General features: G+C 54.2%; 1 protein-coding gene across 2 annotated transcripts in view; it reads right to left on the bottom strand.

Moving 5' to 3' along the window:
• The window catches only part of ASS1 (argininosuccinate synthase 1), a 49,946-nt gene extending 25,373 nt beyond the window's left edge, over positions 1-24,573 (bottom strand). The window contains exons 1-8 of one of the 2 annotated variants that reach the window (XM_007527013.3): positions 24,538-24,573; positions 17,271-17,377; positions 16,485-16,553; positions 13,112-13,300; positions 9,060-9,116; positions 8,339-8,413; positions 4,977-5,047; positions 4,070-4,100 (exon numbers count right to left, since the gene is read on the bottom strand). In XM_007527013.3, the coding sequence (XP_007527075.1) occupies positions 4,070-4,100; positions 4,977-5,047; positions 8,339-8,413; positions 9,060-9,116; positions 13,112-13,300; positions 16,485-16,553; positions 17,271-17,375 (597 nt within the window). In that variant the 5' untranslated portion in view covers positions 17,376-17,377; positions 24,538-24,573. Of the gene's footprint in view, positions 1-4,069; positions 4,101-4,976; positions 5,048-8,338; positions 8,414-9,059; positions 9,117-13,111; positions 13,301-16,484; positions 16,554-17,270; positions 17,378-19,035; positions 19,118-24,537 lie in introns of those variants that run through there. The other variant, XM_060200394.1, reaches the window with a different exon arrangement.
• Positions 24,574-25,207: the final 634 nt, after the last annotated feature.

Here is a 25,207-nt window from a genome sequence, read left to right as displayed (position 1 = left end):
ACTGTTCAAGTCTCTCCTGTGAGCATCTCAGGCCCAACTGTCATGTCCACCTGCTGATGCCCTGGGACACTCAGGCCCTTAAAACTCTGCCTTCAAAACCCTGCAGACATCTAGCTGTCACTTTTGATGGCAGTATTTTTTTTTCATTCTCAGCATCTTCTATGGGTAAGGTCAAGCACTGTTCTCCATCCAGAGATGGAGTCAGAGGCTGAGAGGATGGGGCTGAGCTCCATGCAGGCAGGGGCTGCTGGCACAGTGTACTGGATCCAAAGTTCCTCAACAATTCTGCACAGCATGTGAGAGGTGGGAAGTAGCCGCCCCCAACACACACACATGCAGCCAGGACCCAAAGACCTCATAGTGTGATCAAGGTGGGTGGTCACCTTGAGCCCCAGTTTCCTCATCTGTAAAATGGGGACAATAATAGCTGCCCCTGGCAAGACTACAATTTCAGGGTCTGGGACAGTTTTATTATTATTATTATTTTTAATAGAAGATGCTAAGAAAATGTTTGGTGTAGGTCATGGCCTGGCCTGCAGGCAGAAGAGCCAGCTAACCAGTGGACAGCGTCCTGTTGGTCCCTCTCACGGGAAAGAGGCCTCCCCTGGAGAGGCAGGGTCATTGCAAGTCTCAGTGCAAGTATCCCCCAACACCTCTGAAGTACTGGAAGTGGGTCCAGCTGGACCTTCTCTCCATCTCTTTCCATGTTGTGGGGTGGGACCAAGGGACCACCACCCACCTCAAAGACAGGCCCAGGGAGGCGGGTCCTTGAATGCCCCCTAGCCTGATGCCTCCTTCAACCAGAGAGAAAGTCAGAATCAGATCATGCTGCCCGCTACTGCATTGTAGGAGCCAGCCCCGGGGGCTCTGGACTGCCAGCCCAATGCCTGCCTATAGTCTTCTCCCTCCTCCAGGCTGCCTGTCAGCCACTCCAGCAACCCGAGAAATAGCAGGTGTCAAAGAGGCAGCTGAGGGGGGCAGGTACTGGGGGTCTAGAGATGTGCCCTTTATCTGGGCTAGCACCTACATTTTTGGAGCACCCAAGGTCATTCCATCAGGGCTTAACCCTGAATGCCTGGGTGAGGGACACCACTCCACAGTCTCTCCATGCCACCTGCCCTGGGCCCCCACTGAACTCCCTCCCTTAAATGGGGGTTGAAGTCAAAGCAGGCTGGATAGCCCTGAGGGTGTTCCCCCTGCGTCCCCCATGACTTCGAAGAGCCTGGAGGCTCCTGTTCTAACTAGAACTTGTCACTTTCTGCCCCTATCCAGGCACAGTGCCTCACACAGTATGGGTCTCTCTGTGTCAGTGGGAAGGAGGCTGGAGCTGGGAAGGTGCATGCCTTGGAAGTCACGGGCACCTCTTGGTGGCTTCCGCTCCCCTGACAGCACGTGATTAAAGAAGATAACTAAACAGAAATCCAATGACATTTGCTTTGCAGCACCTCAGTGGCTGGGCGCCTGCCATCTCTTTACTCTCCCTCCTAAAAGCCCAGTTCAAATGACAAAATAGTTTGTTGCTGAGTATCAATACCGTCTATTTATCCACCCCTATTTATCCACGGGAGGGCTCACTTCCAATGTCATGGGGGGGTTGTGGGGGAGCTTGAGAGGGGGGAGAGAAGAGAGGGGAGAAAAGGAGAGAGGGTGGGGGTGGCGGGAAAGGACGAAAGAAAGCATGAAACAGGGCCAAGAAGGAGAAATTGGAAGCAAATGGCCCATGAAGTAAACCATGATGTAGAGCCATGATCGATGCTGCAAATGGTTTATTCATCCATCAGATATGGCGGGCTGGTGACTGAATGAACTCTTTCACTGTGGGCCGTATGAAGTTAAAGCAAGTAAATTTCTATCTTTCTTCGCATTAGCTGCCTCATTGCCCTTCAATCAGCCCTCACGGAGGCAGAAAATGGCTCCACCATCTGCCTTCAAACCCACCCTTCCGCAGGTCTCGGGGCTTTTTTTTGGAGAGGGAGGAAGCTCCCCCACCCCTTCTGATTCCCTTAAGCTCTGTCTCCCTGGCTCCTGGGGGGTGGGGGGAGTCTCCCAGCCCTGAGTCCCTACATGCTGCTTTGCCATTACGGCATCTGGCTGTGGTGATGGGAGGATGACTTCCCCCTCACAAAGAGGGAGCTCAGTCTGAGGGACCCCTGAGACTGGCACAGACCTCTTATTCTGCAATAGTACCAGCTGGGAAGGCAGGGCGAGAGTGGCTAGACCCTGGTTCCATGCCCTGCCCCCTCTTTCTTAGTGGAACAGAAGTTTCTCCTTCACGTACACCCACCCCTGTCTGTCCTGTCTGCTGAGAGAAACCTTGGCCCCTTTTTCCTCCCACAGAAACCTTATCCGGCCTGAGAAGGCAGGCCAGGACTTTGGGCTCCATGAATGATGCCTTGTCCTGTGCCAGGCACCTTTGACGCCCCAAGAGGAAGATGCTGGTGATCCTTTGTTTTCAGGAAGCATTGGAGGCTCAGAGAGGTTGGGTAACTTGCACAGGGTTGCTCAGTAATAAGAAACAGAGCAAAGATTCAGACCTCAGTGTCCTATCTCTTTCTGCCCTTGGTGGGGTGGCATGATCCCCTCAGCACTTCTCCATCCACTGCCCTTATTAGTCAGGAGGTCTGGCTGAAGGGGTGGGACCTGCCCATGATTATATAGCAGTCTGTATCTCAGTACTGTCCAAGGGGTGAAACCCCTCTGCCTTCAAGATATGCTCCCAAAAGTCCCTCAACCTCCAAGGCAGGAGACCCATAGGCTGCTTGAGAGGGATTAGAAGTGGTTCCCAGAGTGCTCTGGGTACATTCCTAGAAGACACCCCGCCTCTCCTTGAAGCTGCTCTGCTGGGAGGCCCAGCCTCCCCACCCCCTGGGCTCTGACTGACTGGCTAATTAGGGGTGGCTGGCCTGAGTGTCTTGGGGTCAGCAGAGCATGAACTGGAAAAACCTGTGGCCAGCAGGCAGCGGCCCAGTGGGGCCATCAGCCTGTAGGGGGCAAAGGTACAGGCTCTCTTGAGTGATTGGGGGGGGGGATGCAGGGGGTGGAGAAGAGCGGGGAGCCAAGGAGGATAAAGGACGAGCTCCTGAGACCCGGAACCCCTGGCACCAGTCCCACAGCCTCGAAGAGAGTTGGGGTGAATCACTTGTCAGAACTTGGTTTTCTGGCCCATGAAATGAGGCTGCTTATAGTCCTGACCTGCTGAAAGCAAGCTGGGGAGAGACCAAACCCCACTCGGACACAGAAGCAGATGCTCATATGCCTTAGATCAGTGCCAGCCTCACCAGCAGGCCGGGCCCCTTCCTTTGGAGTCTTCCCAGGATCTGGGCAGGGCTCCAGATCCCCCAAACCACCGGGCCATCCTCCCCTCCAGCTGCTCTTCTTGTCACTACCCCCAGGCCCAGCACACTCAGCCCAGTCCCCCACTCAACCCCCCAACTCAGCCACTGGGGTGTGCAGTGCATTCCCTCAGGGACAAAGGGATTTTTCTCTTCCCAGGATGGATTTCATCCTGCCTCCTCATTGCTGCCCACAGTGGGCAGGGGGGTGGGGAGCCACAGAGGGAACCCCCAGGGAGAGAAATCCTAAACTTCAAACAGGACAGAGGGCCCAGCCAGCCTGGGAGATGGGGAACTAGAGGGATCAGGACGGCTGGCCTGGGGCATAGAAACAGACAAATGGGTCAGTGCCACTCCCACCCCACCCCCAGACCCACCAGCACAAGCCTGTGAGCTGGTGGGCACAGGCTGAGCCCTCCCACAAGTGTCTCATCTGCTTAATTGCTTCTTTATTGTTTCAATCACATTCTCTCTCTCTCTGCTGCCCCGAAATATTTCCTTCCCCTATTCATCCCGGCAGCAATTGGGGGAAAAATGTGTGCTGGGGGTGGTGGTGGTGGCGGCGGCGGGTGGCGGATCCCAGAGGTTGGAGGATTGGGGAGGGGAGGATGGCAGACAGAGGCGGGGCTGTGCCCGACCCCCATGAAATTTCAAATTAGGCCACAAACACATCAGGTGATGTTGGCGTTGGCATGTCACCACCAAAGACAGCAGCTCAGAGGAGATGGGGCACTTACCTTGGGGTTCTCCAGGATCCCAGCTTCATAGCTGTAGGAGGAGAGGGGAAACAAGGGTCAAGAGAGAAGGGACAGCGGAGCACAGCTACACTCTGGACAACCCCCCCAAACACACACACACCTCAAATCTGATCTGTTCTTTTTTTCTCTGCCTGAGTAACTGCTGCCAAGACCTCCTGCAACATTTTAGGCCCACCAGAGTTGGCTGTGGGAGGTGCAGGTGGCCAGGAAGGGCTGAACTTTCATTTGCCCTAGGCACTGCCCAGTCTTCACATTCAGGAGCATTTGCCCATGCTGCTCCCTCCACTTTAAATGTGTTTTCTTCTACCCCGGCAAGTTCTGTCTTCTCCTTGAGACTCTAAGAAGTGCCACCTCTCTCTTTGGTGAAGCCCTCTCTGGTAACCCGGCCCAGACCAGGTGCCTACTAGCTGCACTAGCAGCACCCAGAAAACCTTGGCTGAGATTGTGATTCAGTTGGGGAGAGGCAATTGGTCCTCCTTGAGGACCTACTTGAGGGCTGGGACCAGGGGGTCGGGCTCCCATCACGCTCTGACCCAGTGTAGGCAGGTGCTACAGATGTGGAACAGAGCAGGGGCTGGGGGCAGCTCGCCCACCAGAGAACACACTTTACCAGGGTGAACCCTGGGCGTTACATGGGAGCACCATGGGGGAGGTGCACTTGGCAGGTGCTCTGTGGCTTACCTTCTTCCAACCCCTCCACCCTTGAAATTTAAAGGAAGAAGGAAAGGAAGGAAGGAAAGAAAAAAGAAAGGAAGGAAGAAAAGAATGAAAGAAGTCTGTCAGGAGTGGTGGAATCATGCAGGCATGAAATCTTGATGCATCCAAAATAAAATAATGAAATACACCACGCGGAGCAGAGCGGTCAGCAGGTGCGCGGGCATCTCACCTGATGTGCATGAGGTTCTCGTCCATGCTCCAGGGGCTTTTGGGGGTGACCGGGATGGGGATTCCATGTTGCTACGGTAAAAGGTGACACAGGTCAGGCATGGGGGGGGAGTCAAAAGTCAGGGCTATTGGTCTTGCTTCCCTTCCAAGGTCAAGAGTCCCAAACACTGATCCCTATTCTGGCAAGAGCCTCAGTCTCCTCCCCCAGGCTGCTTGGCATGTGTGTATGGGGGGTGGTGGTAAGAGCACCTCTGTGGCCCTGAGAGGTTGTGAGGGAGTGTTGATGCTAAAGATTCCTTCTACAGCATTCTCTGAGTCTGTATTTGCAAGGCTTCCATAGCATTGGAGTGTGCCGGGCACTACACCCAGGGTCTGTCGTATACTGACTTCCCACTGAAATCCTGTTATCTGGGAGCTGGGCCCATGGTGGGTCCTAGCCAAGGTGTCTGTGCACCCACAGGTGCCCAGTGCTGGGGACAGGGGGATGCCCAGGAAGGCCCACCTACAGCCCCTATTTGCCATGCAGGCTCTGTCACTTTTGGGAGCGGGAGCCCCTCTCCCAGGCTAACATGATCATCGCTCATATTAGCTTGCAGCCCTGAAAAGGGGAGAACCCCAGCTGGTACCCCACCCTCCCCAGGGATTCTGGTGGTGTTTTATTCCTCCAGGCATTCAGGCCAAGGCTAGAGGGGTAAAACCATCCCTGCACAAATCTTGGGTCTGAGGGGCTGCACCAACCACGCTGGAGAAGTGATCCCTGGACACCTGCTGTGGCCCCAGCAGGCACCCGGGTGGAACCCAGCACATGTGCCCCCTCTCCACTGCACAGGGCAGAGGGCACCATCTGACCCAGCCTTGCCACATACATTCAGAGAACCAGCTTCTCCACCAGTGCTCCTGTTGTTTCTTTGGTCCACCCAACTCTACTGTTATTCTCATGACAAGGATTCTGCAGGTCACCTCCAGGGAGCCTCTCTTTCATCACCATTTTCATGTTTCACAGTAGGGCCTGGAGATGGCTCTCAAGGACCCAGGGCTGGACAAGGACACAGGAGCTCCTATGTAGTACTAGAGATTTTCATGGATAATGGAGTAGTGCTGTGGTCTCTCTTCTCTCTCTTTCCTCTCTCTCTCTCTCTCTCTCTCTGAAGGTAAAAGGACACACACACAAAAAGTCTGCCAGGGATGGGGACAGTAGAGTAAGGCCAGCACAAGGACCCAATGGCAAAAGTCAAATGAAATAAAAGATAATTTCAAAATCAGGCAAAACTCACTGGATTTCACCCCTACCCAATTCAAGTTTTACCAGAAAACTTAAATTTAACTTAATTTTAAAAGAAACAGCCTTCAGGTTACTCTAGAGCCTGTCTGCTCTGCCGTTCAAACCACACAAGCAAAGGAGAGCATTTTACTGAGAGACTGGTCAATATTAGGAGGAGGGAGGAGTATTGTAACCCCCAGACTGTCCAAAGTCAAATGCACCAGTGTTTTCCCCATGCTGCCTGCAAGTATAAGAGTGTGTGTGTGTGTGTGTGTGTGTGTGTGTGTGTGTGTGTGTGTGTATTTCTGGGGCATGGTGCTGTACCAGAGTCACTAAACTCCCCTCATTGCTGGGGGTGGGGTGGGGTGAGAGGGAAAGAAAAGCAGTGAGGGAGCAGGGTTCCATGGAGTCTCTGTTTGGAGAATGGTTTGGAAATGCTTTCTCCCTTTGCCACTGAAGCAGAGGAAGAAGGGAAGTAAGGGGGAGAATGGGGGTCAGTGTTGATGGGGATGCCCCCCCCACTTTGGGCAGGGAGATATACAAATGCTAAAAAGTCCTGAGGCAGCTCCCTCCAACACACCCCCTGCAGCACACAGAGCCACTGAGGACAGGCTGTGAGACCACCTCTGGTCGAGCATGCAGCACCCTGCCCTGTCCCCACAGCCTGCCTAGGACAAAAAAAATCACAGTGACTGTGATAAGGACAGGGTGCTGTTCCCATGGAAAATGTGTGTGTGGGGGTGGGGGGGGGAGGGATAGAAAGGGAAGCAGGTGCATGTTTTCCTGAATCTCCTGCAGCACCTCTTGGCCTTGGCGACTCAGAGGGCTTGAAAGCAGGGGTTTTCAAAGCCCCATTGATTTTTGTTTCCACCGAATCAGGTCCTGCCTGGCTCTGGGCTTTGGACAAAGCCTGGCTGCTGTTCAGTCATTCTGGTCACTTCCTGGGTGCAGAAACACTGCCTCCCTCCCTGCAGGGTGCTCCCCCCCTGCCCCAGGGCTGATCTGGACAGAGCCTCTCTGGGAAGGCAGGTGGGTGGCCAGAGGTCTGCACCCATCTTTTCCAGGCAGATTCCCTTCTTCTCCTGAAATTCCTCTTTGCTGGGAAAACCAGGAGCCTTTGTTTCTTGGAGGGAGGGCAGAAAGAGGACTCCAGGGATATGAAGGGCAGCGTCTGGGTCCCCCCTGGCCTACTCTTGAAGCGGGACCCTGGGGGGGGGCAATTCCCATTGATTCTTCTTAAAGATAAAAAACGGGCTTCATAATCTGTATCCTAAAGGAGATGGGGGTGGGGAGAGCCTCGCCAGCCCCAGCCCTCTTAATAGCTCTGCTATTTGACAATTTGTTTGGCAACATATGGACTAGCTCTTGTAAACTCCCCCTCTTAATAATAAAACAACAGATGGTGGAAGGGATCTTTCCTCCAAGCGCTCCAGGTCTTAATGGGATGCTGGCGGCAGGGGCAGGGCCGCGTCCCTGCCGGGTCCCCTACCACGCGGCACCTCGGCTGCCGAAAGAGCTCACAGCCAGCCCCGGCAACTGCTATTTAAAAACCTGAGCAATTTTCTGGTGTGTGCACCGAGTTGCTTTCCCCATCTGATTGATTGAGGCTGTTTGTCAAGGGCTGCCATCGAGTCGCTAAAAAGAAAGGTACCCTGGGGAGCTGCTAAGGATCTTGATGCAAAACTTCTAATATGTTTTATTGCAACTTGTACTTCAAAAGGGCTGGTGTGACAAAAGCCTTTGTCTGCGCTGCCCCACCCAGTGTGCACCTACCTACCTGTCCCTGGGAAGGCTCTGGGGACAATGAGCACCAGGGACCTGAGGGGCAGAGAGTGGCCCCCTGCCCCCTCTCCCCTGGGGCTGTTGCCTCACACATAGAGCAGAGGTGACAGGGGACAAGGTGGCAAGACACACAAGGACCCTGGCGATTTGGGGTTGGCAGCCAGGGGACTGCCCTTGGAGATGGCCAATTCAGGCAGGGACCTCACTTCTTGGGGGGCCAGCCCAGGGGATCAAGGTCAGTGACCCAGGGCCCCAGGCATCAGTTCCAGTCTTGGCAGCTGAGAGTAGGGTGTGTGCTGGGGAGGCGGGGTGCAACCTACCTTGGCGTACTCCATCAGGTCATTGCGGCCCTGGAAACGGTTGTAGAACTCGGGCATCCGCCAGGGGGCAATGACCTGCACAGGGAGAAGAGCAGAGCTGGAGGGGGAGCTGTGTGTGGGGGGGGGAGGGAGATAGGAATGGCTGTGGGGCTCTGCTAAGGAGCCAGGGCCTCCCAGGATCCTGTAGGCAGGAGGCAGCCCATAGGGTGGGCCAGGACCCCACAGGGGAGGTGATGAAGGCAGTTTGTCACATTCCCTCAGGGTGGCTTCTGGGAGCCCCAGTCTCCATGAGAGAATGGGGTCTCTGTCCCCAAGTGAGACTGGGGGGGTCATATCAGTAATTAGGGGCCCCACCAAAGCAGGTGGGGCAGGATGGGAAGGAGAGTCCCTCCCTTCTCCCCTCCATCCGAGCCAGCCAAGACCCTGCCTCTGATGGCAACAGCCCCATGGGGAGGGGTGGGGGCCAGGACCTGGAGGTCAGAGTAAGTCACTACCCCCACCCCGCCCCCTGCTGCTGCCACCCAGAGTGCTGAGGGCACTGCTAGTTGGCGAGAGGGACAAGTGGCTGAGAGGTGACTCAACTGGTAGAGTGCAGGACTGGCATACTTGAGGTGCCCTATTTGATCCCTAGTGTTTCATTTATGGCATATGAGGGTTTCACATGAAACACACAAAGAGAGCACTCTGGTACATGCAGCACTAGGGATCAGACAGGTCTTACCTTAATCTGGGGGGCCAGGGAGTAGCAGGTGAGCTCAAACCGGACCTGATCATTCCCCTGAAACAGAACGGGAGACTGTCAAGAGCTGCAGACTGGGGGGGGGGGGGCGTCCGTCGAGGGGAGCAGAGCAGAGGCAGTGTCAAGGAACAGTGCTCGTGCTCAGGGCACACCCTCTGGCTGGATGATCCTCTACTTCTGAGCATACCCCCATCTCCAACTCCCAACTTTCTGAGGCAGTGCTACGATGAGCTTGTTTTAATAATGAAAATGAGAGCCCTGGAGATAGCATAGTGATTGTGCAAAAGATTCCCATGCCTAGGGCTAGGTGGTGGTTCACCTGGTTGAGCGCATACATTACAGAGCTCAAGGAACCAGGTTTGAGTCCCCAGTCCCCACCTACAGGGGGAAAGCTTCACAAGTGGTGAAGCAGGGCTGCAGGTGTCTCTCTGTCTCTCTTCTTTTCTATAATCACCTTCTCTCTCAATTTCTGGCTGTGTCTATTCAATAAATAAATAAAGATTTTAAAAAAGCTTTTTAAAAAAAAGATTCCCATGCCTGAGGCTTCGAGGTTCCAGGTTCAATCCCCAGCACCAACATAAGCTAAAGCTAAGCTGTGCACTCTCTGTGAACCACTGAAATAAGAAAGATGAAAATGATTTCCTCCAGCCTGCAGGTGGAGCCAGAACTCGAACCCAGGACAGTGAGTGGAGGGTTGAGCTGTGTGGACACACAGGTGTGCTTGGCAGGGTGTTTGTGTGTCTAAGTTGGGGATGCCATGGCTTCTGTGTGTGCTCCAGTGCACACATGCGTGTGCGTGTGTGAGTGTGAACACATAGCAGGATGCGGGTATGTGCTGTGGAGACATAGCAGGTGGCACATGTGCTGTGTCTGGGACAGTGCAGGGGTGAGTACCACAGAGGCTCACAGTTCAGCAGGTGTATGTGTGTGTGCCAGGCTAGAGGTCAGTCTCCCTATGCCCGATCAGAGACTTCTCCAAGCATCCCTGAAGCTGGCCATCCCTCATCCTTTTCCTGGACGAGCCCCATATCCTGCACATACCCTGCCTTCCCCAACTTAGAGGCCAAGTTCACTTCAGGGATCCATGGGGCTTTGATCTCCTGTGCCTAAGACTGGGGAGCTGGGCTCCACCCTAAATTTCCCCATATACACAACAGTTGGGTAGGGGAGAAACTGGGCCCAAAGCCCTCTGCTCCTGAGCCCGTCTCTGTGCAGACAGGAAGCAGGTGCAGACAGAGGAGGGCCCTGGCCCTCTGTGCCTCTGTCCTGGGCTATAAAATAGAGCTCACCTGACATCCTGGGGGGCTGGGTGCATTATCCTAGAGATGGGGGCCAGGGAGGTGCTGCATTGCTGGGCTAGCCCATGGAGACAAAGGCTGCCAGGACCTGCCTCTCCCAGCTGCCAGGCGCCTGGAGGGAGACAACGCTGAGAAATAACAGAGGGGCCTCTCGCCTACTGTGAAAACTGCACAGGCGCAGCCAGGCAGCAGTGGGAATAACATGTTATTTTCCAGAGTCCTGTCAGGTGACGTGGAAATGCAGGTCCCGGCCCCTCGCTTCCGAGCCAGGAGCCCCAGGCAGCTCTTCTCTTAGGGCTATGGGCTCTGTTGGGTCTGCCACCCCCTCCCCCAGAGTGCTGAGGGCACTGCTAATTGGTGGGAGGGACAAGCCCACACACTCTTTTAGTGAGCACCGACTCTGTGCTGGCTGCCACAGAAGCCACCTGTGTCCCCAGGACTCTGACATCTACTTGGCAGCTGTGGAAAGCAAGGCTCAGAGAGTTGGGGCCACCTGCCTGAGGTCACACAGCCACCAGGAAACCCTCTCATCTTCTCACTCCCATTCCTATAACTCAAACTCGTTAGACCCTGATGGCAGCCCTATGAGCTAAGTGCAATTAATAGCCCATCGTGCAGATGGGGAAACTGAGGCACAAGGTGGTCACACATGCCCAGCATGGGGGCGATGATTGACTTTAGATTCCTGGGACTCTGGTCTAGGGTTGCATGCTGCTGTGCCTTTCTTCCCCCAAGGCTTCATGTTTTCCAGTACAAAGGGAGCTTGTGCCTTCCTGGGTGGGAACGCCGGGCTGCTGTCTGCCCAGCCTGACTGCGGAGGGGGGCACCCATCTGTTCCAGAGCTGGGGAGCCTCACGGGGAGGCTAACTCAACAGGCTACCCCACTCCAAACTCTGTCCAAGACAACAGCTAAGGCCTGTCTACCCTTCCTTTTCCGAAACCCCAGACTGGGTTAGCTCCAGGCTGTCACCCAAGTGCTGGGGGTATAGGAAGTGACACTCCCATGCATGTGTCCATATGCTGATATGTGTGTGCATGTGGGTAGGGTGCCCACTGGGACAGGAGGGACTGGGGGTCTCCCATCTGCTCCAGGGGAACCATGTGCAGATGGTGCCATGGCTGCCTGCTCCCACACCCCTGCCCGAGTCTCAGGCTCATGTGTTCAGGTCCTTCCAAAACTAGGGTGAGGGCAGGGAGTAGGCTCTAGGTCACCCCAGGTCTACGCAGCTAGCTGGTGGGGTGGGATAAGGGTCTCTGCAGGGTGAGGAGGGTCCTCACCCTAGGGGAAGGCGAGGAGTTAGCTCTCACCTCCCAGTCTTTGCACGGGCTGTTTCAGCAGCCAGAAGAGGCACCCTTCACCCTGACGACACCCTTAGGTGTCCCAGGCACCATCTGTGAAGGGCCAGGCCTCCCAAATCTCTGTAAGGTTCTCCCCTCATCCCCCACCCAGAACATCTTGTTCTGGGGTCCTCTGGGTAGGTAAATAGTGAAGGAGAGAGTACAGGATGGCCAGAAAGCACTGTTCAGGAAGCCATTGTCACTCCCCTCAACTCAGGGGACTGCCAGAGGCCAGTGGCTGAGTGATTGAGGTAGCCTGCCATGCTGGGATGTCTCCATAGGGGGCATCTCTGCATACAGTCTGCAGATAACTCAAACATCCTATGGATCCCCGAGTCAAGTTCCCCTGTGCACACTACTGGGCTCTGTCTGGGCTGGTCCGTGGATCACACACGCACCGAGCTGCCCACCTCCTGACATGAGGTCACTGATGGCCCAGCCCAGCCCGGCAGACCACAGGCCCTGTGTCCTATTACTCTGAGCACCAGTCCAGCACTGGTCCTTCCCAACCACACCCTCAAGTTCTCGGAAACTGCCTCTAAAGGCTGTGGGCTTCCCCAGTTTCACACAAGGATGAAAGGAGGCATAGTAGGATGCCTTGCCCATCAAACCCCAGAAGAGATGGCAGATCCAGAAGGGAGGTCCCAGGCATATCTTATGTCCTCTTTACAGAGTGTGATCTACAGGACTCCTGACCCCCGTGACCCACCCTCCCAACCCCCCACCCCACATATACACAATTCTCAAGAGGCCTCAGAACCTGGTGGAGGGTGTTCTCAGAACCCAAATGTTGCATATCCTATGGCATATCCTATGGGAAAAACAAGTTCCCTTTTTCGAGCCACTCCAGGGTCTCAAACCCTAGTCTCTGGTGCCCTCTCGTGGCCAAAATGAGCAGTGCCCACAGCTACAGAAAGTTAATTTCAGTCACATCCACTCACTCAACCCTAAGTGCCATCCGTCCTCAGTGCTGCAGGAATCCCTGCTGCTTCAGCATTTCCAGAATCCTCATCTCCTGGCCTCAACTTGGCTGCCTCCTGGGACAGGGTGCTCACTGCCTAGTCATCATGAACAGAGAAGACGGCTAGACAGCTTCTTGATTCTGCACTGGCAGTGGCCTTTCTCTGGCTGCACGAGGCCCCTGAACAGGTCTGATGCTCACCCCATTCATCACTGCCAAGCCTGAGCTGGAAACTTGACTGGCATAATGCCACACAGAACTTGGAGCATCAGTCATTCTCCCAGACAACCAGTGCCATCACCCTTTCTTCACCGGCAGGCAGGCCTGACTGGGTAAGGGGCAAAGGCCACAGTAGACAGAGCACTGTGTCCTCTCTGCAGGCCCTTGGCCTCCTCCTTTCCCCGCCCAGCCCTTCCAGAGCTCAGCTGTCACCTCACCTTTCCAGTGGCTCCATGAGACACGTACTTGGCTCCCTCCCGCATGGCAATCTCCACCTGCTTGCGGGCAATGCAGGGCCTGGCCAGGGAGGTTCCCAGGAGGTAGCGGTCCTCATACAGAGCACTGGACTGGACTGCTGGCCAGATGAACTCCTCCACAAACTCCTTGCTGACATCCTCGATGAATACCTATGGGGAGAAGGGCCAGGCCATTCTTCTCTCTCCTGCACTCACAGTGGACATTTCTCATTGACTTGATTCTTTTTTAAAAAAATATTTATTCCCTTTTGTTGCCCTTATTGTTTTATTGTTATGGTTATTATTGATGTTGTCATTGTTGGATAGGGCAGAGACATGGAGAGAGGAGGGGAAGACAGAGGGGGAGAGAAAGAGAGACACTTGCAGACCTGCTTCACTGCCTGTGAAGCGACTCCCCTGCAGGTGGGGAGCCAGGGGCTTGAACCAGGATCCTTCTGCCAATCCTTGATCTTTGTACCACCCAGCTTAATCCGCTGTACTACTGCCCAACTCCCCCTCCCCCCCTTTGTTTTTCCTTTTATCATTGTTCAGCCTTGGTTTATGGTGGTGCCAGAGACTGAACCTGGGACCTTGGAGTTTCAGGTCTGAAAGTTGTTTGCATAACTGTTATGTTATCTCCTGGGGGGCAATGCTTTAAAAATACATATCTATTAATTTGTATTCGTAGTGATCTAGTAGTGGTTTACAAAAATATAATACTTGGTGTGTGTGAGTCACCCTCCACCAAAGCTCTGTGCATTCCCCACTATAGCTGCTATGGTTTTCACAAAGTCTGAGAGATAGTTTGACTACCATTCTGTTTCTTTGTAAGTTCATTTGTGTCAGCCATCTTTACTCCACATAGGAGAAAAAACACTTGGTAGTTGTCTTTTACCTCTTTGCTTTATTCACTCAACATAATCACCTCCTGTTCCATCTATCCCCCCCAAAGAAAATGCAGTCAGAGTGGAGTTCTATTGAATATGCATCCCATAAGTCCTTCATCCAGCCATTATCAGTGGGTATTTAGGGGACATTCATGTTTTGCCTGTTGTGACTAGTGCAGCTATGAACAAAGGGGTGTGGGTATCCCATCTTCTTTTTTAAAAAATCTTTTTATTTATTTTCATTTTATTTATATATTATTGGATAGAGACAGAGAGAAATTAAGAGGGGTGGGGGAGATAGAGAGGAGAGAGACAGAGAGACACCTGTAGCCCTGCTTCACCACTTGTGAAACTTTACCCCTGCAGGTGGGGACCAGGGGCTTGAGCCTGTAATGTGTGTGCTTAACTAGGTGCATCACCACCTGGACCCCAGGTATCTTTCCAATGACTGTGTCCATGCCCTTTGGATATATACCTATGGGTGGTGTTGTAGGATTGTAGCATATTTCCATTTGTGCCAGTCAACCTTTTAAGTTCATTATTGTATTTCTCACCACCAGGGATGTCACTAGGACTGGGTGCCTACACTTTGCCACTATTCCCAGTGGCCATTTTAATCCCTTCTTTTTTTGATGGACAGTAAGAGGCAGAGAATTACAGAGGGAAAGAGAGACAGAGAGAAGAGAAATACTTGCAATAATGCTCTACTTACGAAGTCCCCCTGCCCCCCACCCCTCACGGGTGGAAACAGAGTTCCAATCCCAGGCTTCATGTGTGATAGCACATGTGCTCGACCAGGTGAGCCGCTGCCTAGTACCCTTTGCTAGTTGAGCCTTTTTATTTGGTCAGCAAGGTTATCACTGGGGCTTGGTGTCTGCATGTCACTATTTCCAGTGGCCATTTTTACATAGAGGATGAGAGACGGACAGAGAAGGAAACAGACAGAGAAGGAAACAGACAGAGAAGAGAGACACCTACAGCCCTGCTCCACCACTTGGGAAACTTCCCTCCTGCAGGTGGGGACTGTGGGCTCGAACCTGGGTCCTCATGCATGCTAATCAGTCTTGATCGACTACTCAGCACCCTGGGTGTGGTCCTCACATCCCTCCGCCCAACACGGTGCCTAGGCACAGCTCAGTGCACTGGCTAGAAGTGCAGCCTTCCCTCTGATACGCTAATGACCTTCTCTCACTTTTGGGGCTCCTGTTCACATGGTCCCTCTCCCACCCCAAGGATGGGCAGGACCAGTTCCAGACCCTTGGTCATTTGGCACTTGGGGCTTTCCTCCCTCCCTCCCTCATATTTATTTATTTACTTATTTTTTTAATACCAGAGTACTGCTCAGCTCTGGCTTATGGTAGTGAAGGGGGTTGAACCTGGGATTTAGAAGCCTCAGGCATGAGGGTCTCTTTGCATAACCCTTATGCTATCTACCCTTACCCCCTCCCTCACATTTAAACATGCTCCTTCAGCTTCACTAAGTGCCAGACAGGTTTCTAGTCTCTGGGAAACCTGCAGAAGCATGCTGGTTCTGGCTGGGCAAGTGGGCTAGTGACCTTCCCTAGGATGTCCAATATGACCCTTGTCTACTTTCTCAAGTGAGGGAACAGGGGTACCAGAGAGTCCTCTATGGCAACGGCTGACACCTTGCAACACTTGCTCACTATAGATGCCCCACACCGAGCACATGCTCAGCTAGTGACTGAATGTATCTGTTGATGGATGTGTCTGAAATAAGATGGAAGAGGAGGAGGACAGATGAAGGGAGGAGTGAGTGGATGAGTGGAGAGAAGAGGGACGGGTAAAGAGATGAAGGATGACTGGCTGAAGGAATGCATGCACAGATGAATAGATAGACAGACAGACAGACAGACAGATAGCAGGTGAGTGGATGTATGGATGGGTGAACAAACAGAGGGAGAGATGGTATCTGGGTGGGCAGATGGGGTGAGTAGATGGCGGCTGTCTGGATAAGTGAGGGAGTGAGCAGGTAGCTAAACAGACAGAATAGAGTGGGGAAGGTAACTGGGTGGTGCATAGTTGGTCAAGTAAATATAGTCAATACATATGGATGGGAGGCTGGATAGATGGTGGACAGAGGGATGCTGGTTGGATGGGTGTGTGTATGAATGAGTGACAGTTGGAGGGACAGATGAATGAAGTGGATGGAGAGAGATAGAGACGGGCACATGGAGGGGTGAATGAGAAAGAGCTAGAAGAGGATAGGAAGTAGGATGAGTAGGTGGCTGGGTGGGTGAAAGAGTAACTGGGGGAGACAGGAAGACACAGATTTTCCTCCACAAGCCTGAAAGCAGAAAGACCTGGTCCTGTACACTTGGGAGCAGTGCACACTTCTGGACCACCGAGAAAAGACGCAGAGGGCAGGTGCTTTGGAGTGGGGAGACACACTGCCGGCCCCACTGCATCAAAATCCCACTTCCAGCCCATGTCCTCTTTCCACTGGATACCTTTTTGGCCCCAAGCTTTAGCGCCTTCTTCCTGGCTTCTTCGAAGTCTTCCTTCTGGCCGATGTTTGCCTGAAAGGCAGAAGCAGAGAGACCCCATCAGCCCAGGGTAGAGAGAAGAATGTGAGCCCCAGGGCTCAACACTGGGCAAGCAGCCGTCCACACAACAGCCCTCAACCAGGAGGCTGAGCTCAAAAAGAAGAAATGACATATGCCAGTGTTGGAGAAGCTGGAATACCTCCAGTTGCTCTTCCGTGTTGCTGCCTTGGCTGAGAAGCAGTCTCTAGGATTGAAGGACTGTCTGAGCCCGGCTCTGCAGGGCTGCACCACTTTTTAGCATTGCCCTGAAGGCCTGAGGTTTTCCTAGAGGCCATCTATCTCTTCCCCTTGCTCCCCCAAAGCCAGAACAAAACCTGGAGTGTTGGAACTACCTGACTCCCTACTCTCAGCCCTGGTAGTACCCAGGGCAGGGGATAGAAGTGTATGTGCTTGTAGTTCCCAGCTGTCTAGCTGGTTCTGGGCCCCCAACTAATCCAGGATGTGCTTTGGACGGGGAGTATTCTGGCCTGCTGACGGGCCCCTGACCCTGCATTCTCCTTGTGAGACTCTGGAATCTTCTAGAGCCCAGCTGCAGGTACAGATTTGACATCTGCCTAGTGGCAGCCTGTGTGCTTTTAGGGTATCTCTGCTTGGGATACAGCAAGGGAAGGGGGGAGGCAGCTGAGATGAGAGACAGACAGCGTACACAGTTGGGTAAGCAGAGTGACTGACAAGTGAGCCCCTCCTCACCAAGTAGGCGATGACATCATAGCCCTGTTCCTTCAGCCACACGAGGATGCAGGAAGTATCCAGGCCGCCACTGTAGGCCAGGACCACAGAGCCTTTGCTGGACATGTCTGCAGAGAGGGAGTGGTGGAGTATGAGGGCCCCACAGGCAGCTGCTCTCCATCTCCCTGCTCCTTCAAACCATTACCCCTGCCCCCAGGTCCTGCGACTGGGGGTCAGCTGAGGAGCTGCTCCTTCGGGCAGCCATGCCCCTTGCCCAGCCCCAGGGGATCCTGGTCTGCATGCCCACACTTCACTGGGCCCAGGATTGCTGAATGCAGGGTTTGGGGCTGGTGGAGTGTGGGGGTGTGTTTTAGAACTAATAATCTCCACCTTTCACCTGCCAGAGATGATCTGGGGGTGGGCCCAGACCTGAAGGTGACTTACACACAGCAGTTTGGAGACTTGGGAGGGACAGAGACCTTAAACAACCATGCTGACCTCCTGCCACAGGTGTGGCCATACTGGAAGGCGGGAATGGGCTCTAAGAAGTGTTGGCCAGGTGGCAGTCACAGAATTCGTGTGTGTGTGTGTGTGTGTGTGTGTGTGTGTGTGTGTGTGTGCGTGTGTGTCCCTCCAGAATCTGGGCTCCTCTAGGCATATGGTGCTGCCTCCCAGCTATAAGAGGATGCTTGGGAAGGGTGTGTGTGTGCAGAGCTGAGCCCTCCACATGCCGGGGCCCACAGAACCTCCACACATTGGGGTTTAATCTCTTCACATGAACTCATCCTGAGCAGGGATCCCTAAAGATCCTGAGCACCCAGTGCTGCTTAGTTGGGAAGAACTCAAGGACCCACTTTCCTAAGTGGGGAAACTGAGTCCCGTAGAGGGATGGAGAGAGGCAAAGGCACAAAGAGACCTTAGTCTCCAGGATGGGCAGGGGAGGGTCACACCCAGGAAGCATAGAGGTTAGATCTGTGTCTTACAACAGGCATAGGTGTGCCCTACCTGTATCTCTTCATAGCCACCACGAAGCTTCCAGAGGCAGCAGGGCTTCCTGTCTCCACACCTGTGTGGCCCCTATTTCTTCTGCCCCAAGGCTCTCTTTGAATCCTGGCTCATAGGGGTTTGCCTGCACCCTAATGAGCTTGTGCTCACTTTGCTGACAAGGGACAGAGAGGTGAGCCCACTTGTCTGAGGTCACACTGCCAGGCTCAATGGGGTGGGCCCAGCATCCCTGTCTGAAGGATGTGACTTTGCTTGCTTGTGTCTGTGGGAGCATTTGCACTGCCTGGGGTCTAATAAGGTCAAGGTGCTTATCAGACACCTCTGGGAAGTGGGTGCACAGGTGTATAAGTCTGGGATGGCTCATCCCCCCCGCAAGTGATTCAGCTCCTAGGCATGGAGGGTGTCCCATGTGTGTGGAGGCTGAGACAAGTGCCATGTTGTCCCTGTCACCCAGTCTGTTCAGCCAAGCCAGGACAGATCCACGTGACCAGAAATGCACTTCCCCTGAGGAATCCAGAGGAGCTTTAAGATAGGCTCTCGCTACCCTTTGAACTCAGAAGGGGAAATCCTTTATGGGACTTGGCATGGTTTTGACGGATGCCTACCACCCCTCCTTCTCCAGGGCATTTGACCTCCTGCTGGATCCTGTGACCAGACAGGAAAGCTAACAGCTTAGCTGTCACTGACCCTGGGGCCAGCAGTCGGTGCCCATGACAACCGCAGCCAGGTAACAGATCATTATCGATGGAGTTGAGAGAGGGAGGGGAAGGACCCAAGGTACCTGAGATTGGAGGTGTGCTTTCCTGGCTTCTGGAATCTGTCCTTGTGGCTCTGCAAAGAAAAAAAAAAAGGCTGCTCAGTCACCTGGAACAGTGATCGGGATCAGACAGGGGGCTCAGCACCCAGCTACTAATTTCCCTTTCAGCAGCCCTATCCCATCTGGGGGGAGGAAGGCTCTGTCCCAGGAAGCAGGGAGTGGGGGGGGGGCAGTGCTGATGTATGGTGGGTACAGGGTGCATATCCCACTGCATCGTTGTAGACAGCTCCTCTGGGGTGTGACTGACATCGACTAAACTGCTCAGCAGGCTGGCAACACCCGTCCATCTGTGAAACCACCACCACCATCAGGGTGCTGAACTTAATCCATCCTGTGCTGAGCCTTTGCATTTGAGTTATTTCCATTTTGTTTTATTTTTTAAAGTTGTTTATATGAAAGAGGGCAGAGGGAGAGGATACCAAAGGCACATGTGATGCTGGGCATAAAACCATAGAGCCCAGGGCCTCATGCTTGCAAGTCCAGCACTCTAGCCACTGCCCAGTGTCCTGGTTGCTATCTCCTTCTCAGAGGCTGGAAACCAGGCTCAGGTCTGGGGACTTCTCAAGTCCTGGTTTGGCTGGAAAGTGGCAGAGTTGGCTTCAGACCCAAATCAACTGGCCTGTGGGCACACAGTTTGGGGAGGGCACACGGTTTGGGGAGGCCACAGGAAGCTCAGGCACTTTAAGTCAAGGGGGTTGGCACTGGAGTGCGAGTGTGTGTTTGTGTGGGGCAGCTTCATGGACACAGGCAGATCCCCCTGAGCCTGTCTGCTTGGCCCCTGTGGCCCCCTTACTCTGTCCCATGTGTGCTACTCGTAGCACATGGTCTACACAGCATGTTATGTTGTATTGTTACCCCATCCAAGACTCCTGGAGGGGTAGACAGGGACAGGGACTGTCTCAGTGCCACTCAGAACACTGCCAACCTATAGCCCAGAAGCCAGCTCCTTACTGGTGGAAAGATGGAATGCAAATTGCCTCCAGGGCTAGAATTCCATAGAAGCTCTGACCTGGAAGCTAGTGAGGCCTCCCACCAGCCAGGCTGTGTGCTCACATGGGCATGGAGGGCTTCTGCCTGGGAGGAAGTAAGCGTGTGCCCAGGCACATGCCTGTGTATACAGCTGCAGGTGCTAGAGTCACATGTGTGCACGAGCTACAGGACAACCAGCAGTCCATGCGTGTGTGTGTGTGTGTGTGTGTGTATGTGTGTGTGTGTGTGTGTGTGTGTGTGTGTGTGTGCGCGTATGTGTATGTGTAGGTCCATGCTTTTGGGTCTGTGTGTATAGCAGAGAGGATGCAGGCAGGCAGGCTGGGAGAATGATGCAATCTGACACTGGAATTTTCCAGGGCTTAGGGGGCTGGGAGGTATGATGGAGCCACTGTCTGAGCAGACTAAGGTCGAGGCCTAGATTTGAGGGGGAGAAAGGGTAGGGAGAGAAGGGACAGCAGATTCTGTACTCTGGGCAGAGAACCTGCCTGAGTTCTTCAGACTGGGATCCTAGTAGCTTCTCTGCAAAACTAGACAAGGATAGCTCACCCCCCACAGGGTGGACACCCATTTCAGTCTGTAACACTGGGCTTCCTGCACGTGTGTGTGTGTGTGTGTGTGTGTGTGTGTGTGTGTGTGTCTAACCAATCCTAGCTGGACTCAGCCTTCTGCATTCCCAGCCTTGCCCCACACCACCCTTTACACATGGCCTAGGGCCACTGCCCAGCACCCAGGCTGAGGAGGAAGCCCAGTCATTTTTCATCTGAAGAGGGACTTGTAGGAGGGTGGAGAATGTAGCCTCATGCCAAGAGACTTGCCAGCCTGGCATTAACTGGCAAGGCAGGGGCCATACTCTGTGGCCACCGCCCATGCTATCCTACCAGCTTCAAGTAAATATGCCAGGCCAGCCTAGAACTCAACACTCGGAAATCTCATGAGGCTCTAAAAGCCTAAGCTGGAAACAATGACAAGGGTCGACATGACATTGGTGCCACACGTTTGTCATCTTAAGGAGAGGCACCTATTTGCAGAAGAGCCGGTGCCTTAGAAAGGTGAAGCAACCAGCCCAGGTCACTAGTTAGCAGGTGACAGTGCCCAATTGAAGCTCAGGCTGAGTACAGCCAGCATGTTCTTCACTGTGCTGTGTCTTACATGTCCTGGTCTCTAGGAAAACATAGGCCTCTCTTCCTGGGCTTAGGCATCTTCCAGAAAACAGCACCATTATGAGCCTGTTCCCAGTGTGTCAGGGCTACTGTGATGTGAATGTTCCTCTGGAACCTTTCCCTCACATTCTGAATCAGCTGAGTTGAGTTCATTGCCATATTTTTCTGTCATCTCTGGGGCTCCACTGCTTCAAACTGATTTCAAGAGAGGGAGAGAGAGAAGGAGAGGGAGTGGGAGAGGGACAGGGACAGGGACAGGGAGAGGGAGAGGATGGCAGGCCATAGCTCTGAAGCTTGTGGGGTGGGGCCTGGGCTCCAACATGGGTGCCCTCCCAGTTGACTCCTGCTGTAATGTAATTATCCCACCACTCCTAGATCATAACAGCCTCCCACCCCCACCCCTGGAGTTTCCTTATCCTAGGCTTACAGCCTCTATTGCTTTGCTGCCCTGATGTTTATCTGGTAGACTGCTTGATAGAGCCAGGCTGCAATTCCAGACTTTGACCAGAAGGTACCGCTGTCAGCAATTAGCCTGAACTTGTACTCCAAAGACTCAACTCATTTCATCTGCATTGGACCCATGAAGGGGGCAAGGCCATAGCTCAGTGGTAGAGAGTTGTATTGATGAACTAGAGATCCCAGGTTCAAATCCCAGAAGGGCAGAGAGGAGGGAAAATATTTAAAGGGGTGATAGCTCAGTGGTAGAGTCCTGTAATTGACAGATAAGAACACTGAGGTCTTGGGAGTCAGGCAGTAGTGCAGTGGCTTAAGCACACGTGGCGTAAAGTGCAAACACCAGAGTAAGGATCCCAGTTTGAGCCCTCAGCTCCCCACTTGCAGGGGGTCACTTCACAAGCGGTGGAGCAGGTCTGCAGGTGTCTATCTTTCTTTCCCCCTCTCTGTCTTCCCCTTCTCTCTCCATTTCTCTCTGTCCTATCCAACAACAATGACATCAGTAACAACAACAATAACTACAACAACAAAACAAGGGCAACAAAAGGGAATAAATAAATATTAAAAAAACACACTGAGGTCTTGAGGCTTGTCCTAGGTGACAAATGAACTGACTCTCAGCTACAGGCTTCCTGGGTCTGCAAATCAAATTAGGAACAGTGGGATTTCTTGGGGACATCAGCACTCCAGCAAAATCCCTCCATGGAGGAGTGGGAGTCTTCTGTAACTAGGAAGGTTGAGGCCCTAGATCTCATTAGGTGCTGGCAAATGATCCTCAAACACTGTCTTAAGAACACTTGGTTTTGAATTATGTTTATTCTGTTAATACTGAGACACCTTTGGGGACCCAGTATACCCCAACAGGAAGTAGAGTCCAGGTAGGATCTGCTGGACAGCCACACACCCCTCACTCCAGGCAGGAAGCTCAGTATGGGGGAGGGGGCTTGTTTGGGGTGCCCATGGGAGGGAGGAAGCCAGGAGCTGGAAGGTGAACTTTGCCCTGAGTGTCTCAGCAGAAAGTAGAGTCACAGAGCCTGACTTCCTGAGGTTCTTTCCACATATGTGCCCACAGGCAGGAGTGCAGTTTAGGGGCTGCCTGCTCAGTGCTCAGGGCTCACAGGGTGAGGGGGAGAGGGACAGAGAAAGTGCTTGCACAGCAGGTGAGCCTGGGCTTGCCCCACACTCCCTGGGCATGGAGCCTGCCCCCCACCTGAGTCAGGCTCCTTGGGCAGGCAGGCAGCTGTTGGATGCACAGGCTTATGGGGACCTTCCTCTCCACCCCCCCTTATCTGACCCTAGGTGCTTAGCAGTGGTTTATCAGATACTTGTAGTGAGCAGAGCTGGAAGTGCTTCTCAGCAGCGCAGGCTCCTCAGGTCACCCTACCTCACCCCTCAGACTCCCCTGTCCCAGTTGGAATGGGACAGGCTCCCTGGGAGGGAGGAATGAGGTTAAGAATGGAAACAGAGGCTTTTTTTCTTCTTTCTCTTTTTTCTGTTTCTTTTTGTTTGTTTGCTTTTGCCACCAGGGTTACTGGTAGGACTTGGTGCCTGCGCAATGACTGCATAGGTGCCAGTGGCCATTACTTCTTTATTTATTTCTCCTATCTTTGATTTCATAGGACAGAGAGAATTTGAGAGGGGAGGGGGAGATAAAGAGGGAAAGAGAAAGAGAGATACCTGCAGCTTCTCCCCCCACCCCAGCAGGTGCAGACCTAGTCTTGGATCCAGGTTCCCTTGACATGCTAATGTGTTCTCTACTAGGTGGGCCACCACCTGGCCCTCTTGACCTGTCCCCCTCTCCCACTGGAATCTAAGGAAGGAGGCCACCACACCTCCCTCGCACTGCAGGACAAGTGGGAAGGTGTTCCTAGACAGCTAATGAGTGGGCAGGCCTAGCATAGACTCTCTGGTTCTCCCCCTAGCTGGAGCCAGCTTTGACAGACAGAAACTTGGGAAGCTGGAAGGCAGTCCCATAGCCTCACTGAGCCCATTGGCCTCCCAGCCCTGCCTCTACAGCAGCCAATCAACCTTAGGCAGGGTTGGAAGGATCCGTCCTTCTTATATCCCCTGGAGAAAGGGCAGGTTGGTTCCTGCTCAGAAAGTGCTTCCAGATGCTGCAGCCAGGAGATGCACCCACATGGCAGACGGGAACACAGAGGCAGTGGACTGGGCCAGGAAGAACAGGGCAGGATGGGAGAGGATCTTCCTCTGCTTCACAGTGACCCTCCTTCCCTGGAGGGCACAGCCTCCCCAGGGGCCAAAAGCAACATCTACCCAACCCATGGACATTTCCTGCTCCACAGCCCCTCCCAGAGCCCGCAGCCAGCAGGAAACCAGGCAGCACGCTGAGCCTAGCCGCCTGCCTCACCAGCCCCTGGAGCTCCAGTCCTTTCTGGAGGCAGAGCTAGGGCCCAGGAGTCAACTGCCGCGGGAAACTGAGGCTGAGGCGCTGGGAGGGGCCGAGAGGTCCCAGCTCCAGGGAAGGTGGAGCTGAAGTGGAGTTCAGACAGAGTCGAGAGCATGTGGAACCCCCAAAGCCTCCAGACTCCTAACACTGGATTCAAGAAGCTGGCCCAAAGAAAGGAAATCTGGACAGGACCTCGGTGCTCGTAGGTGACTAATAACGCGATCTGCTCCAGAGTCGGATGCGACTCCCGACCCCCATCCAGCAGACTAAGCGCCAAAGACCTGGCCTCCACCTCCTCCCCCGGCGTCCTGGGATCTCCGACTGCCCAAACCCGCTCTTGCGAGCAAGAGCGCCTCCATAGCGAGGTCTGGGGCGGCGGGGGGTGGGGGGGGACCGGGGAGAGTGACCTAGGCCAGGGAGTGGAAAGAGTACCCCGGGACTCAGGGGGCACCTTACCGGCCTCAGGCGGCTGCGACAGGCGACGGAGCAGGGCCAGTGGCTGCTCGCATCCTGGGTTATAAGCACCGAGCCCAGCCGGGGGGCAGGTCGGGGGACACGTGGGAGGACCCGCGTGACAGGCCCCGCCCCCGGCCCCGGCCCCTGGCCTGAGCCGCTCAGCGCCCGAGGCCACCTGCGGGTGGGTGGGGTTTGGCCATAGCTCCTTCTTTTGGGCCCCTCCCCTTTGTGGCCCCCTCCCCCGCCTTCCCTCTCTTCTCCCATCGAGGCGCGCCCTCCTGAGCTCTGGGCAGGCAGGGTACTCTCCACCCTGGCTTGCAGGCAGGCGGCATTTCTCTCCACCCTGGCTTGCAGACAGGCGGCATTTCAGAGCGAGCTGGAGCCGGCGGCTGGCGGGGTGACCATGGCGTCCTGCCAGGGACTTGCCTGGCTCCTAGGGAGGGCCAGGCCTTCCTGTGGACCTCAGAGCCCCTCCCATGAGCCCAGTGCACCGTTAAGAACAACCGAGGTGGAAAGGGCCCTGGGAACTGGCATTTCACCCCTCAAAGTCCGGGGCTGTTTTCTGGCCTGGTCTCCTCAGAGCCGGGCTCCTGATCAAATGTGTCCCCCCCCCCCCCCCAATGGAGTGGATACCAGACAGGCTGGCTGCTCACCTGGGAAGGCAGGGTTC

This window comes from Erinaceus europaeus, chromosome 10, assembly GCF_950295315.1.
Source record: "Erinaceus europaeus chromosome 10, mEriEur2.1, whole genome shotgun sequence".
Lineage (NCBI taxonomy): Eukaryota > Metazoa > Chordata > Mammalia > Eulipotyphla > Erinaceidae > Erinaceus > Erinaceus europaeus.
This window is presented reverse-complemented; position numbering and strand designations above follow the sequence as displayed.